The 15,318-nt window shown below is 41.2% G+C and overlaps 1 protein-coding gene across 1 annotated transcript in view; it reads right to left on the bottom strand.

Annotated features, from left to right (window-relative positions):
• DCC (DCC netrin 1 receptor) overlaps positions 1-15,318 on the bottom strand; it is a 967,455-nt gene that overhangs the window by 67,099 nt on the left and 885,038 nt on the right. Inside the window, exon 22 of the mRNA XM_078852711.1 lies at positions 12,773-12,805. Coding sequence (XP_078708837.1) covers positions 12,773-12,805 — 33 coding nt within the window. The remainder of the gene's footprint in view (positions 1-12,772; positions 12,806-15,318) is intronic.

Raw genomic sequence — 15,318 nt, 5'->3', positions numbered from 1 at the left:
TCTTTGTCAGGAGGATTGCTACTCCCTTTTAGACTTAGATTGTCAATAATCAATAGATTGGGAAGATGACTCCGTACTAATCCACTCAGCCAGAAAGAAGGATGCCAAAGTTACTCAATCCAATTCTTGGGACTGAGACAGCTGCTTCTGCACCACTCCAGTGGCTAACCAGGATTCCTTCAGTTTTGGGAAATTCCTACCCCTGTTGCTACAATCCTCGTGTAGGGAGCATGGCCAGGGTGTTACTGAATTCCATCTATCCTCAGCGCTTGAATGGCCTCTTAGAGGTGCTGGGCATAAATCAGGTCAGTTCTGGTGGGCCCCAGGATTAGGCAGAGGATGGTGTAAGAGACATAAATCTATCTGTGCCCCCACCAAGCAGAGTTCAACCACACCCAAGAATGAGGGCCACAAGGGTATCCAGGAAGTGGGGGAGGAGAGAGGCCACAGGGGAGAATATTCACAGGGTCTTAAGTTTGTTTTCCTTCAGCCAATTAGATCCTGATATATTTCCAGGCAGGAAACTGGAGTTTTGAGTAGAGATGAAGTTATCCCTTGACTACATTAGCTATATCACCTCTAGATTTGCTCAACTTTCAGTTTCAAACATTGTAGTGTCTCAGCAAAGCAAAAATTAAAACCAATATTCAGTGATATCTTTTTAGCTTCTTTCCCAAGAATGCTAGCTATGCATTGCTCATTAGCAAAGCTTTCAATGTCTCTCCCATTAAGGATGACTTTCTATGGGCTGCTTCATAATATTAGCCATATAACTGAATCCCTGCTGACTTGGGTGGTGGGGAGATGTTCCACAAACAAACGTGGCATTTTAATTTCTGTTTTCCTTAATCTCCTTGCTTATTATACATACAGAAACAGAGTATTTCAACCCACAGCATTATTTGTTTAGAAATAATCAGACATGCTGCCGAAAATCTGGTGCATATTAAAAGTCATCGTCCTCCCAGCACCTGGTAAAGACCCAAACCAGGCAGCACCACCTGATATTGCTGCTTTCTGTGTCTCAAGATTTTAGAGCACCTAATTTTACAGTGAATAACATGAGAGGTGGAGAACACTTTGAATGTCAAGGAAGGAGACTTTCAACAAGATCAAAGCACATGCGACCAAGTACTTGTGCTAACCACATGAATCCAAAATGGTTTTCAAAGAAACCTGAAAACAGGCACTATTTTCTTTGACCTCACTGCAGCATATGATGTGGTATGGCCCACGGGTCTTCTTGTTAAAAACTAAGAATCCTTCCACCATGGGTCACTGATGTCATCGAACTGCTACTCCAAGATAGACGGTTCAAGGTGCATGTAGGTGAGCAAACAAGTGCTTTGAAAAAACAGATGAACGGGTTGCCCCAGGGATCTGTTCTAGCCCCAACCTTTTTCAATATATACATCAATGACCTGCCACCAACCCAGTCATGGAAGTTCATCTATGCAGAAGACATCTGCTGAGGGCTACAGGCTCCAACTTTCTCTGAGCTGGAGAAGACCCTGAGTAACGAAGCTGCAAAGCTTGAAGATATGGTGCCTTCAGCCTAGCACCAGCAAGACAATCTCTGGCATATTCCACCTCCACTACGCCAACTCTAAGACGGAACTAAACATCATAATAAATGGCCAGAGGCTGAAGCATATCCAGTTTATTTAGGTGTGACCCTTGACCGAACACTGACATACAAAAGCCACCTGAGGAAGATAGCATTGAAGGTCAAGACATGCAACAACCTTCTCAGCAAACTGGCAGGTTCTTTATAGGGCACAAATGCTCCATCCCTAAGGACCTCAGCCCTTGCTATCTTGTATTCAAGAGCAGAGTACTGTACACCAGTTTGGAGACAGTCAGCACACATCACAGCACAGATTTGCTGACTTACAACTCAACTCAACAACGTGCATCATACCAGGAACTCTCTGACTGACTCATCTTCCATGCATAGATGACTTGTGCATCCTAATACTGGTGGGGCACAGTCTAAAGGGGAGGACACATGACCACCCCATGTGTCTCCTGTGCCCAAGGACCCCCCAGCCCTGAGTCCAGCCTGGGGCCACTGTGCTCTCCCCACCCCACCAAAGTTACCTGTGTGGGGAAAGGCTCTGTCCTTCTCCCACTGTGCCTCCCCGTGGCACATTCAGCCACTCTCCCTGGCAGCTGGGCCTATCTGGGGAGCAGAGGTGGTGGGACAGAGTCACTTCTCACACTGGCTGAACTAGGCTGCTCAGGGTCACTGCTCAGTGCAGCGTAGCAGCTGCCTGAGAGACAGCCCAGCCACCACTGCCACTGCCCCAGCCAGACTCTTGCAGGCAGCAGCGGTGCTGCACAGAGCAGTGAACCGAGTGGCCGGCATGAGAAGTGGCTAGTCTCACTGCCTCCACTCCCCGCCCGGACCTGGCTGCCAGGGATGGGGCCAAATGTGCTGGGGGGAAAGGCATGGCAGGAGAAGGACAGAGCCCTTCTCCTCCCTGGTTGTCTAAGCAGAACTCTTGAGGGGCATTTGACCCTGCATACTCCCCCCACGCATGGCGTATGCTTCTATGGCTCCTAGTTCTCAGCCACACTGCTCACCCTTACATAATGAGGGAGATTGCAGCTGGCAAGTTGCTTGAGAAGTTATGTGCCAACCCAAGCTTGCCCTTGTTTAATGACCTTTTTAGTCCACCAGCTATATCTCTTTCATCACGACACCTATTGTGGTTGAGGTTGCCATGCTAGGATGTGACAGCAGAGCCCTGTGGTGGGAAGACTGGTGCTTAACTTCAACCAGCAGTCAGTTCCTTGTCACAGACCCTACTGTCTGCTTGCCCGGCTTTGAACTGCCAGGTCATCTGTGGGCCCTTCTTTACCGATTCTGGACTGGACAAGGCCTTTGTGCAGCCAACCAGCACCGTTGGGGGTCTTTGAGACAATCCAAGCTGCAGCTGTGGTGCAGATCTAACAATGATATACATTGTGGAGGAGTGTCTGCTAGCCAAATCCAGCGGTGGGCTCCAAGAGCCCCACTTAGCCACTAGCAACATTATTGCTTGGCTTGGTGAATATGTAAACCGTAAACAAATAAATAAATTTGTTTAGAAAGCAGCTGTTTGAGATGCTCATGAATTACTCATCTTTTTTATCTCTGCTATGTTCACAGCTTCCAAGAGAGACTTAGGGTAGAATACCAAAAGCCTGGAGCTAACAGAAGCTTCGGCAAAAGGTAAAGAGGAGAGTTAGCTGCCTTCTGCTGTCACAGTATGGGAGCAGGTTGCTGTCTCTAGGCTGACATCAGGCTACAGATGTATTTGCAGTTGTTTTCATACTGACAGAGAGGAAGCAGTAAGCAAAACAATGAGACGGTTTATAGTTTTCAGATTAATGATATTGAACACTGGATGGTTTATGCTTCAAATAGCCAAACCGCAACATGCCCACTGTAATCCAAACATGGCAAAGGTTGAATGACAGAAAGTTAAGTTCTCAGCATGACGAGCCTGCCTTAAAAACCCTATTTCCCTGAAAGCTAAAACAATTAGTGCTCTATTTATTCCTGAGCTCAAAACCACTGAGGTGTAAAGTGGTTAGGTGCAAGCCACGTGCAATGCATTCATTCCCTATCCAGAAAAGTCAAAATCCTTTGAATTCACAGGGATCTGTTTGGATGCCTTGCTGAATGCCCTCAGAATGACGAAGGCCACCATTTTCTCCAGGATTTTGAGACATGAGTCTTGGTTTTCAGTCTTGAGTGATCTTCCAGCAGTGCTTCTGATGCTAGACCTATCTGAGGAGAACTTCTTTACATCCTGCCTGATATGCTTGTTAGATCAGATACTCAGCAGGTGTAAATTGGCATAGTTCTTCTGGTCCATTGTTTTTTCAATGTTTATAAACTATAGATAAGGCAGATGGCACTCCATTGGAATTGTACATCGTGAAATTATTCCTAATGGTAGTACATTTTATACATGCCCCTGTAAATCTGTAACTCATGGGCTACCACCAAAAGGGTAATGTTATTTGAAAATCTGACTTCTCCTCAACACACAACACAATTCTAATTTGAAATAACACAGCAGTGTATACTGGCAAATTGAACCTAACCAACTCTGGAAAGCTCAAAGGAGTCATTGCATAGATTATTTATTTGAAGAAAAAAAATCTACTGAACTTCCCCCAGGATAAGGAAAATATCAACTCAAAGACTCACATGTTCCCATTGACCAAACATTACAAATCAATGATAAAACTTACCTAAGTCCACACATAAGAATCAGCTTGTCACCTGAGAAGACATGTTTGCCAAATTTGGAACCAACCTTAATTCTGCATGTAACTGCTACTATTTTCTCATTATCTACCTATATACTAATCTGCTCCTATCCAGAGAAAATATGGAATGAAGAACTTGATATTAGCTTATCATATGAAAACTGGGATAGGATAAAACAAAATAAACCAACCTCTTCATCACCCACTGTCCACTTATTTAAAAAAAAATCTTAAAGAGAAACTATTTAGACTTCAACAAGACTTTGTTACTCAGCAACTCTAACAAGCTGTTTGAAAGTATCTACACACCTCGGATCCTCTTTCATGTGTACTTTGTGCCTCTGACAAAAATTCCTTCTCATATGACCTGGTCTATAATTTTACTTTTACCTTCATATTGACAGTTATTGCCTTGGAACTTGAGCAGGCCTATAAATCTCACACATTCAAAGTAAATAAGGGGAACCTAAATGCCATTTCCAAATGCACCTAACCCATGGCACGAAGGCTCCTAAGGGATTTGGGTACATTTGTAAACTAGATTTTGGCTTCTCAGTGACTTAGGCACTTTTGAAAATTTCATACTCAATGTACATTGCCTTAAATCTCTGTGTACCTCTATCCTCTGCAAAGAGCAAGGGGGACTCCCTATTCCTGGACATTCAGGGATGGATTTTTAAAGGTATTTAGGTGCCTAAAGATACAGATTGATGTCAAATGGAATTTTTAAATGTGCCTAGGCACCTAACTCACAGTGAGAAGTCTTTTGAAAATAAGAAAGTTTTTGAAAATCTCACTAGGCCCTGCTTTTAAGCAGTTCACTGTGCTCTTATTTGTTTTCTTCATCTGCTGTGCTTCTTTTCCCTTCTCCTTTGTTGACAAGTGCCTGCCTTGTGCTCTTGCCTCTTTTCCTAGCTTGCTCTTTTGACCTTTTAGATACTGAGCAGCTGACAGCAGAAGTTAGTTGCCTAGGCTGAACTAGCAGAGTGGCTTTGACACCACCAATGCTCCCACCTACTTCACTGCATGCAGCTCTCATGTTATTAGAGCATGCTGTGATGACATAGCTGTCATTAAGGGTCATGGTTAGGTCCTGCTGAGCCATGTGAGTTTCTCATCCTCCCTCTGTCTCCTCTTTCCTGTAAATCTCTTTTTTTGCTCCATCCAAACCATAATCCTAGTGGAAGGATAGGCAGGGGGTTAATGAAACAGCTGCAGCAAAAGAAATGGGAGGGAGCACAGGCAGAAAATTGAAGGAAAAAATAATGCATGGGCACATTTCTCAGTAGCTGCTTTGGAACCTGGGGAGCAAATAGGTCTCATTATAGGCATGACAGTCTTTCTAGATTCCAAAGTGGAAAACTCTGTGGGAGAAACATTGGAGATTATGTTGGCAGGAACAATCCTGCACTAACAGTAGAATGAAGCAGATGCCCTAATAGGGTAAATTCTGTTATTCTATGAGAAGGACAGATGTGATGGAATACACACTAAGGGCCTGATCCAACACTCTTAGGTATGTCTAGGGTGCTTATCACCTTATAATCAAAACTCAGCTTCTAATTGGATTTTATCTTGGTGTGTGCTTCTACTGGGCCAAATCCTGAGATCCTTACTAAGGTTTTACTTGGTGCTTACTTACCTCCACTGAAGCCAATGTCAAAATTATCTTGACTTCAGTGGGGCCAGGACAAACTGTAGTTTGTGTAAGAATTGTGTGAAAACTGAATAAGAACCTCAGGATTTGGCTCATATGCTTAAGAAATTTATTAGATGACTTTAACGTACCTCTTTACTGATTTAGGACCTGATCCAATGCACATTACATACCATAAGATGGGATCCTTAATGACATACAATACTAAGTAGTCCACAGAAATGTGCTGTTTCTGCATGGTCCAAAAGGTGCAAAAGTCTTACTATTATCCCTAAGTGAGATATCATAGATGGATGGGAAATTAAAGCCTGGTTTTTACATAACACAGTCATAAATAACTCAAAATGGTACGTTAGAGCTACTCTGGAAACATATTTGTGTATAGGTAATACCAGAATGTTTCAAAACACAGAACATGAGCTCAGAATATCCTAATGTCTGTTAAAACAACAAACTACATTTATAATGTATCAATAATGTGGCCCAGTCAAAAAACTCCCTAAACAAACTCCAAATCGAAACAAACTAGGGTATTCATAGACTATGTCTGAAATCTCAATATTAACTTAACCCCCTGAATGTATTGGTTGCACTTGAATCTCAGAATATAGTAGATTAAAACACTTTCTGAAATCTATACCCAACCAAATCAAATTTTATTCAGAGTTTATTTAATCACATATATCACAAACATTCCTCAGATTGTTCAAGGGACCGTATTTTAGCCTTTAAGTTACTTTTAAAATTTAATTTTGTGTTCATGAAAGTTGCTGGATTGAGAGCATTGAAAGACCTACACAGGACAGTTCCAGTATGGGCAGGATCTGTAAAAATCCTGACCAGCTATATGATTCAGAGTTTTTCAGTTGTCAATCCTTGGTCTCCCTTCTGGGATTGAAAACAAGATTGCGGAAATCTGTACTCTAGTAACTGAGCTGAGACCACTAACTCATTTAACCAAAAAGCAATCCAGTGATAACACTTTTGTAGTTGCTGACACTGACTTTCAATTTATGGCCTACATACAAGAGTCTGCATCTCAGTACTCCATGAGACATCCTCAGGTTCTTGTGTAATAATGGTGATTAACTATGGTCTGAAGGAGTGTAACTTTCATGTCTAAGACAATTAAACCTAACTGATACATTTAAAATGTGTTTTGATGTTTTAAGAATAAATTTGTGCCTGCCAGTACCACTGGAAATATTCAAGGTGTCTTTCCATTCTATTTGACACAATTCAGATTGCCATGATACAGTTCACCAACAACACATCTAGCAGGAGCTCTATTGCTATGACTGGCATAGCTCTGGAACTGTGTTTTAGACTATATTTAATTTACGGGACACTTTGGTGGAGAGAATCCCCTACAGGAAGTGATTGGTGATGATGTAGTGGAAGAACAGCATGAACATGATTTCTATATGGGGTTGATGGACTGTGCTTGAAAATGGAAGTCAGAAGAAAGATACAGTTTAGTAACACGAGCCTGAGAATGGGGACCAGGAGCATCTCAAATCTAAATTCGGCTCAGAGAGAGACAATAGCCCCGCCCCGGCAAGTCACTTAGGCCTAATCTTCAAATTAGCATGCATCTAAACATGCAGGTCAGCACCCACAACTCCCATGTCACTGTCAGTTTAAGTACCTAATTTTAACTGCTTGACAGTGAGCCTGACACTAGGTAAGATATAGAGCTCCCTGCATGAGGATCTCAGAGTCTCAGTATGGAGAAAAGGAAAAACACCCCTATCTTATTCTGACTGAAAACTTGAGCTCCTACTACACCTATCCGTCAGCCTTGCTGTGCTATCTATCCATCCTGTTGTTTTTACCATATTGATATACTTTTCTATATCAACTTCTATGTGTATTATATATGGCTCTTCGAAACTAGCTCTCTCTATAAGTTATCTTGAGTTACAACTGTGTTTAGTGCCTATAATAGGACAGAAAGTCCTGCTTTCTCACTTTCAGTTCAAAAGAATCATAGAATATCAGGGTTGGAAGGGACCTCAGGAGGTCATCTAGTCCAACCCCCTGCTCAAAGCAGGGCCAATCCCCAACTAAATCATCCCAGCCAGGGCTTTGTCAAGCCTGACCTTAAAAACCTCTAAGGAAGGAGATTCCACCACCTCCCTAGGTAATGCATTCCAGTGCTTCACCACCCTCTTAGTGAAGAAGTTTTTCCTAATATCCAATCTAAACCTCCCCCACTGCAACTTGAGACCATTACTCCTTCTTCTGTCATCTGCTACCACTGAGAACCGTCTAGATCCATCCTCTTTGGAACCCCCTTTCAGGTAGTTGAAAGCAGCTATCAAATCCCCCCTCATTCTTCTCTTCTGAAGACTAAATAATCCCAGTTCCCGCAGCCTCTCCTCATAAGTCATGTGTTCCAGTCCCCTAATCATTTTTGTTGCCCTGCGCTGGACTCTTTCCAATTTTTCCACATCCTTCTTGAAGTGTGGGGCCCAAAACTGGACACACCAATGTCAAATAGAGGGGAACGATTACGTCCCTCGATCTGCTGGCAATGCCCCTACTTATACAGCCCAAAATGCCGTTAGCCTTCTTGGCAACAAGGGCACACTGTTGACTCATATCCAGCTTCTCGTCCACTGTAACCCCTAGGTCCTTTTCTGCAGAACTGCTGCCTAACCATTCGGTCCCTAGTCTGTAGCACTGCATGGGATTCTTCCATCCTAAGTGCAGGACTCTGCACTTGTCTTCGTTGAACCTCATCAGATTTCTTTTGGTCCAATCCTCTAATTTATCTAGGATAAAAGGATTATGTTTGTGCTGACAAAACCTTAACTGTAACATTACTCGTGATACTACACTTGTTCTTTGATCAGTGAATCAAAGTACCATGTACATTCTCAGCATAGACCTGCACTGAGCCTTGCTGAGCAGTAGTTCTGGGCAAATGGAGCTATTTTCCTATTTTCCTAGCAGATTTATATAAACAAACTTGAAATAGCCTTGTTCATATCCTGGTATTATATTTGCACAGTATTCAAGACCCTATTTGAATCTGTAGTAAAATGCATGTTTATTACAGTGGAAAAGGAAGTGATTAGATCTCTTGGTGATACAAGGAATGTATATTCGTATATGATACACAGGCTAGTTCTACCTTCCACTGACACGCTTATTTAGTTCTTCACATGAATTAAACTACAGCACCATTTTTCAAAGGGGGTGCAACCGGCCTCTCTGCTGAGGCTCTGATCTTTTTCCAAGAGGGACTTGGGCAAGTCTAGAGAAAATGAAAAGAAGACTATACTTTTCCCCCCTACTTATTAATTTTTTAAAAGGGCATAGCCAATGCTGTATCTAGAATATTCAATAAATGTTCCTGTATTTTTGCTGGTTTCTACATGGATACAAGCCAGCAGACAAGAAAGAAGAACACCGCTGATCCTGACTTCATATTTAAATTATGCACCTTTTTCATGGGCAGTAGCTGTGGGACAAATACAGAAGAATCCTGAACTTGAGGTAAGACAGGCCTGGATAACCAAGCTATAGCAATTTTGTACACCACACATTCAGAAATATAACTCCAATGCCCACAGAAAAACTACAGCCCTCATCCTTTAAGTAACTCTAGGAAGGCAAACATAAGCACCAGTATGGAGCCCTACTGGGGTTCCATATGGGTGCAGGTGCCTGTCTGTACAGAGCCTGTTGGAGGGCTGAGGCCTAGATTAGTTATTTGCTATCTGAAGTGACAGCTAGAAGGGCATGACACAAAACATTAAATTGTGCAATATTATGTTATATACATGCAGTTTTACATCTAACTTGAATTAATGCACCATACCATAATGCTTTGAAGAGCAACAGTTATCACTAACCCCCCCCCCCCCCACCACCCTTTTGTTTTCAAGCCTATTTTATGTTATATTGTTGGATTTCAAGTTGATAATCCAAATTTATTATGTGGGTAGCAAGTTAGCTGCACTGTTACCAAAATGATAACTCAAGTTTCCCTCTATTTGCATTTATTTAAAATCATTCCCAAGGTATCTGAGCAAATTGGCATCTTCTTTACACTCCTGATTTTCTATTAAGATCAGAATTGACTGATTACTTTATTGCCTCATTTGTAAACTGGCATCAAAGGTAGAAGGAACATTTTGTAACAGGCAGTCCTGGAGTTATAACAGTTGGGGATCTTACTGAAAATCAAGATGCCCCGTTTGTTTTATCAGCTAAGGCAAGTCTAATGAAATATGCTGAGATTTTTGCAGAGATCTAATGGAGTTATGTGCCCAACTCACATTGTCTTTAATTAGAAGAAGAGTGCCTAAGTGGTTTAGGCCCCACTGAAAATCATAGCCTATCTACTTATTATTCTTAATTGTTCCTCAGTACTGATAATTTTATTATTAGGGCTATCAATTAATCACAGTTAACGTATGCAATTAATGCAAAACAAATTAACTAGATTAAAGAATAGTTCCAATTAATTACCATTTTAATTGCACTGTTAAACAATAATAGAATACCAATTTAAATGTATAATAAATATTTCTGAATGTTTTTCTACATTTTCAAACATATTGTTTTAAATTACAACACAGAATACAAAGTGTACAGTGCTCACCTTTTAGTATTATTTTTATTACAAATATTTACATCATAAAAATATAAACAAAAGAAATAGTATTTTTCAATTCACCTTATACAAGTCCACTCAATCTTACGTCTTGTTCAGCCAATCGCACAGACAAACAAGTTTGTTTACATTTATGGGAGATCATGTCGCCCGCTTCTTAACTACAATGTCACCTATGAGTGAGAACAAGCATTCACATGGGACTGTTGTAGAGGGCGTTGCAAGGTATTTATGTGCCAGATATGCTAAAACATTCGTATGCCTCTTTGTGCTTTGACTTGTAGGCTGTAAAGTTTTACATTGTTTTGCTTTTGAGTGCAGTTATGTCACCAAAAAAATCTACATTTGTAAGTTGCACTTCCATGATAAAGGGATTGCCCTACAGTATTTGTATGAGGTAAACTGAAAAATACTATTTCTTTTGTTTATATTTTTTACTGTGAACATATTTGTAATCCAAAATAATTAAGAGACCACTTGTACACTTTGTATTCTGTGTTGTATTTGAAATCAATATATCTGAAAATGTGGAAAAACTACCAAAAATATTTATAATACATTTAAATTGGTACAGGCAGTCCTCGACTTTACAACGTTTGACTTACGATGAGATGTTTCTGAATTGATACCTTGATTCGACTTATGACAACTGGTTTTGACTTAATGACGCTCGGTCCCGTAATGGAGTGGATTGCAGTTCCAAGTTACGATGTTTTGACTTACAACGCAATTTTCAGGAACCAATTGTGTTGTAAGCCGAGGGCTGCCTGTATTTTATTGTTTAACGGTGCCATTAAAATTGTGTTCATTCGCAACAATTTTTTAAAATCTCATGCTTAATTGCAATTATTTTTTAAATTGTTTGACAGCCCTATTTATTGCTTGTTAGGCCTGCTTGGAAAGAACAATTATTTTAAAAAGGCAAGGGTGGGGGGTTAATTTGAAACTATTTTGCAGCCCACAATTTTTCACATTTTCCAAAACAAAATAAAATTGTTTTTTCATGTAAAAGCATGAAATTTGTGTGTTCTGGTGAAAAAACTAACATTGGTTGAAATCAAATGTCAAGTTTCAAAAAGATAAATGTTGAGATCCCTGTCCCCAAAGATAAAGAATGAAATCCTGAAACCTTAGGGTGGATTTTCAAAACAGTCTAAGGACGTATCTTCACTGGGGTGGGAGGTATGTTATTACCTTGTGGTAACTTACATGATGTAAAATCCTACTTAAGATACAGTTTATAGCTTCCACAGGTGCTAGCAAGTTGAGGTACAGACTATGGGAGAGCATAGGCTTTACACAAAGCTTACACAAGTGAAAGCTACAAACTGCATTGTCTTCACTAGGATTTTACGTCATGTTAGCTAACTCGAGTTAGCTAACAGAAGGTAACACTGCACCTTTTCCCCAAGTGAAGAGAGACCTATGGGGTTTGGATACCTTCTTTCCATTGAAATTAGTGTGAAATGGGAGTTCAAATCACCTTCTTAAACTTCGTAGCCTTAAACTTTTCAGATATCATTGTGAATATTTCCCCCTCTCAATGTTTTGAATGACATTACTTATGTGGAAGATGCTATAGTTGCATTGGAAACGGATGTCGACAATAAATCAGTTTGGAGTAAAAAGAAGATGAAAATTTCCAAGCAACAGACAACACAAATAATAAAAAAACTGTAGTAAGTTAACAGCAGAAGAAAAATGACTAGTTAGACAACATTTCATATTTGATAAACATATCAATGATAATGCCTTGAAAAGTTGACTAAACTTTGCTTTTATTAAACAGGGGCTGCTGACTTGAGAAAGAAAATGATTCCTGATTTTTCACTGCAACACTTCAGAACTTTAATCTATAACCCATGAAAGGGTGCAAGAGCGGTCTGAATATTATGCTGAACTTAATTATACTTAACTGTGAATTATTCAGAAATGCAGCAGAGAGAGTAAAAATTTATTTCGTACAAAGAAGCTTGACATTTTAATTGGTCCTTCAGAAAAGAGACAAAACAATTTCCTCTCAAGAAAATTTACATCTTCCCCATCAAAGCAGCAGCCTTTGCGAAGCAGAACTTCATTAACAAGATTAATTATCATGCCAGTGCCTGCCTCATCAGGTGTGCAGCCCAGGTGAAAAACAGAATGCAAAGTGACGAGTAACATCGTTCCTAACATTCAGCACTGATTCTAAGAGAAAACGTGACAGATTGAGGCTACTGTACCTTGGTCATTAGCCATTTTGTCAGGGTGCTCGACTGCAAGAAAAAGACAATATCATTAGACTGTGACAGCTCCTAGTAGGCAAGCTGACATATCAAATCAACAATTTTGTTAGCAAGTTTTCATATCAAGTTGCTGCTCTCCTGCACTTTTGGCAGATTGACTGGGACAAAGAGAGATATTTTACCATTTTCCTGTTCAAAGAGATTCTGAAGAACAGACAGGACAAGTACAAGTCGCACTGTATTTCTCATCAAATGTAGTCACAAGTTCTTAAAAAAATAAAGCAGTGAAAACTATATATTTCCTAAACTTGCTGGTCTATGAACTTAGAAGTATCCCCTGGGAAGTTTAATTAACCTTGGAAGTGAAAAAGAGAAAGAGAGAGAGAGAGAGAGAGACACTGTTCCTTGAATGGTTTCAGAGTAACAGCCGTGTTAGTCTGTATTCGCAAAAAGAAAAGGAGTACTTGTGGCACCTTAGAGACTAACCAATTTATTTGAGCATAAGCTTTCGTGAGCTACAGCTCACTTCATCGGATGCATACTGTGGAAAGCATAGAAGATCTTTTTATACACACAAAGCATGAAAAAATGGGTGTTTTACCACTACAAAAGGTTTTCTCTCCCCCCACCCCACTCTCCTGCTGGTAATAGCTTATCTAAAGTGATCACTCTCCTTACAATGTGTATGATAATCAAGGTGGGCCATTTCCAGCACAAATCCAGGGTTTAACAAGAACATCTGGGGGGGGGGGTTAGGAAAAAACAAGGGGAAATAGGTTACCTTGCATAATGACTTAGCCACTCCCAGTCTCTATTCAAGCCTAAGTTAATTGTATCCAATTTGCAAATGAATTCCAATTCAACAGTCTCTCGCTGGAGTCTGGTTTTGAAGTTTTTTTGTTGTAATATCGCAATTTTTATGTCTGTAATCACGTGACCAGAGAGATGGAAGTGTTCTCCGACTGATTTATTAATGTTATAATTCTTGACATCTGATTTGTGTCTATTTATTCTTTTATGCAGAGACTGTCCAGTTTGACCAATGTACATGGCAGAGGGGCATTGCTGGCACATGATGGCATATATCACATTGGTGGATGTGCAGGTGAACGAGCCTCTGATAGTGTGGGTGATGTTATTAGGCCCTGTGATGGTGTCCCCTGAATAGATATGTGGGCACAGTTGGCAACGGGCTTTGTTGCAAGGATAGGTTCCTGGGTTAGTGGTTCTGTTGTGTAGTATGTGGTTGTTGGTGAGTATTTGCTTCAGGTTGGGGGGCTGTCTGTAGGCAAGGACTGGCCTGTCTCCCAAGATTTGTGAGAGTGTTGGGTCCTCCTTCAGGATAGGTTGTAGATCCTTAATAATGTGTTGGAGGGGTTTTAGTTGGGGGCTGAAGGTGACGGCTAGTGGCATTCTGTTATTTTCTTTGTTAGGCCTGTCCTGTAGTAGGTGATTTCTAGGAACTCTTCTGGCTCTATCAATCTGTTTCTTCACTTCCGCAGGTGGGTATTGTAGTTGTAAGAATGCTTGATAGAGCTCTTGTAGGTGTTTGTCTCTGTCTGAGGGGTTGGAGCAAATGCGGTTGTATCGCAGAGCTTGGCTGTAGACAATGGATCGTGTGGTGTGGTCAGGGTGAAAGCTGGAGGCATGTAGGTAGGAATAGTGGTCAGTAGGTTTCCGGTATAGGGTGGTGGTTATGTGACCATCGTTTATTAGCACTGGAGTGTCTAGGAAGTGGATCTCTTGTGTGGACTGGACCAGGCTGAAGTTGATGGTGGGATGGAAATTGTTGAAATCATGGTGGAATTCCTCAAGGGCTTCTTTTCCATGGGTCCAGATGATGAAGATGTCATCAATATAGCGCAAGCAGAGTAGGGGTGTTAGGGGATGAGAGCTGAGGAAGCGTTGATCTAAGTCAGCCATAAAAAAGTTGGCATACTGTGGGGCCATGCGGGTACCCATAGCAGTGCCACTGATTTGAAGGTATACATTGTCCCCAAATGTAAAATAGTTATGGGTAAGGACAAAGTCACAAAGTTCAGCCACCAGGTTAGCCGTGACATTATTGGGGATAGTGTTCTTGACGGCTTGTAGTCCATCTTTGTGTGGAATGTTGGTGTAGAGGGCTTCTACATCCATAGTGGCCAGGATGGTGTTATCAGGAAGATCACCGATGGACTGTAGTTTCCTCAGGAAGTCAGTGGTGTCTCGAAGGTAGCTGGGAGTGCTGGTAGCGTAGGGCCTGAGGAGGGAGTCTACATAGCCAGACAATCCTGCTGTCAGGGTGCCAATGCCTGAGATGATGGGGCGCCCAGGATTTCCAGGTTTATGGATCTTGGGTAGTAGGTAGAATATCCCAGGTCAGGGTTCCAGGGTGTGTCTGTGCAGATTTGATCTTGTGCTTTTTCAGGGAGTTTCTTGAGCAAATGGTGTAGTTTCTTTTGGTAACTCTCAGTGGGATCAGAGAGTAATGGCTTGTAGAAAGTGGTGTTGGAGCTGCCGAGCAGCCTCTTGTTCATATTCCGACCTATTCGTGATGACAA

The sequence above is a fragment of the Lepidochelys kempii genome, chromosome 5 (genome assembly GCF_965140285.1).
Source record: "Lepidochelys kempii isolate rLepKem1 chromosome 5, rLepKem1.hap1, whole genome shotgun sequence".
NCBI lineage: Eukaryota > Metazoa > Chordata > Testudines > Cheloniidae > Lepidochelys > Lepidochelys kempii.
The sequence above is the reverse complement of the archived record's forward strand: the minus strand, read 5'-3'. Positions and strand labels throughout refer to the sequence as shown.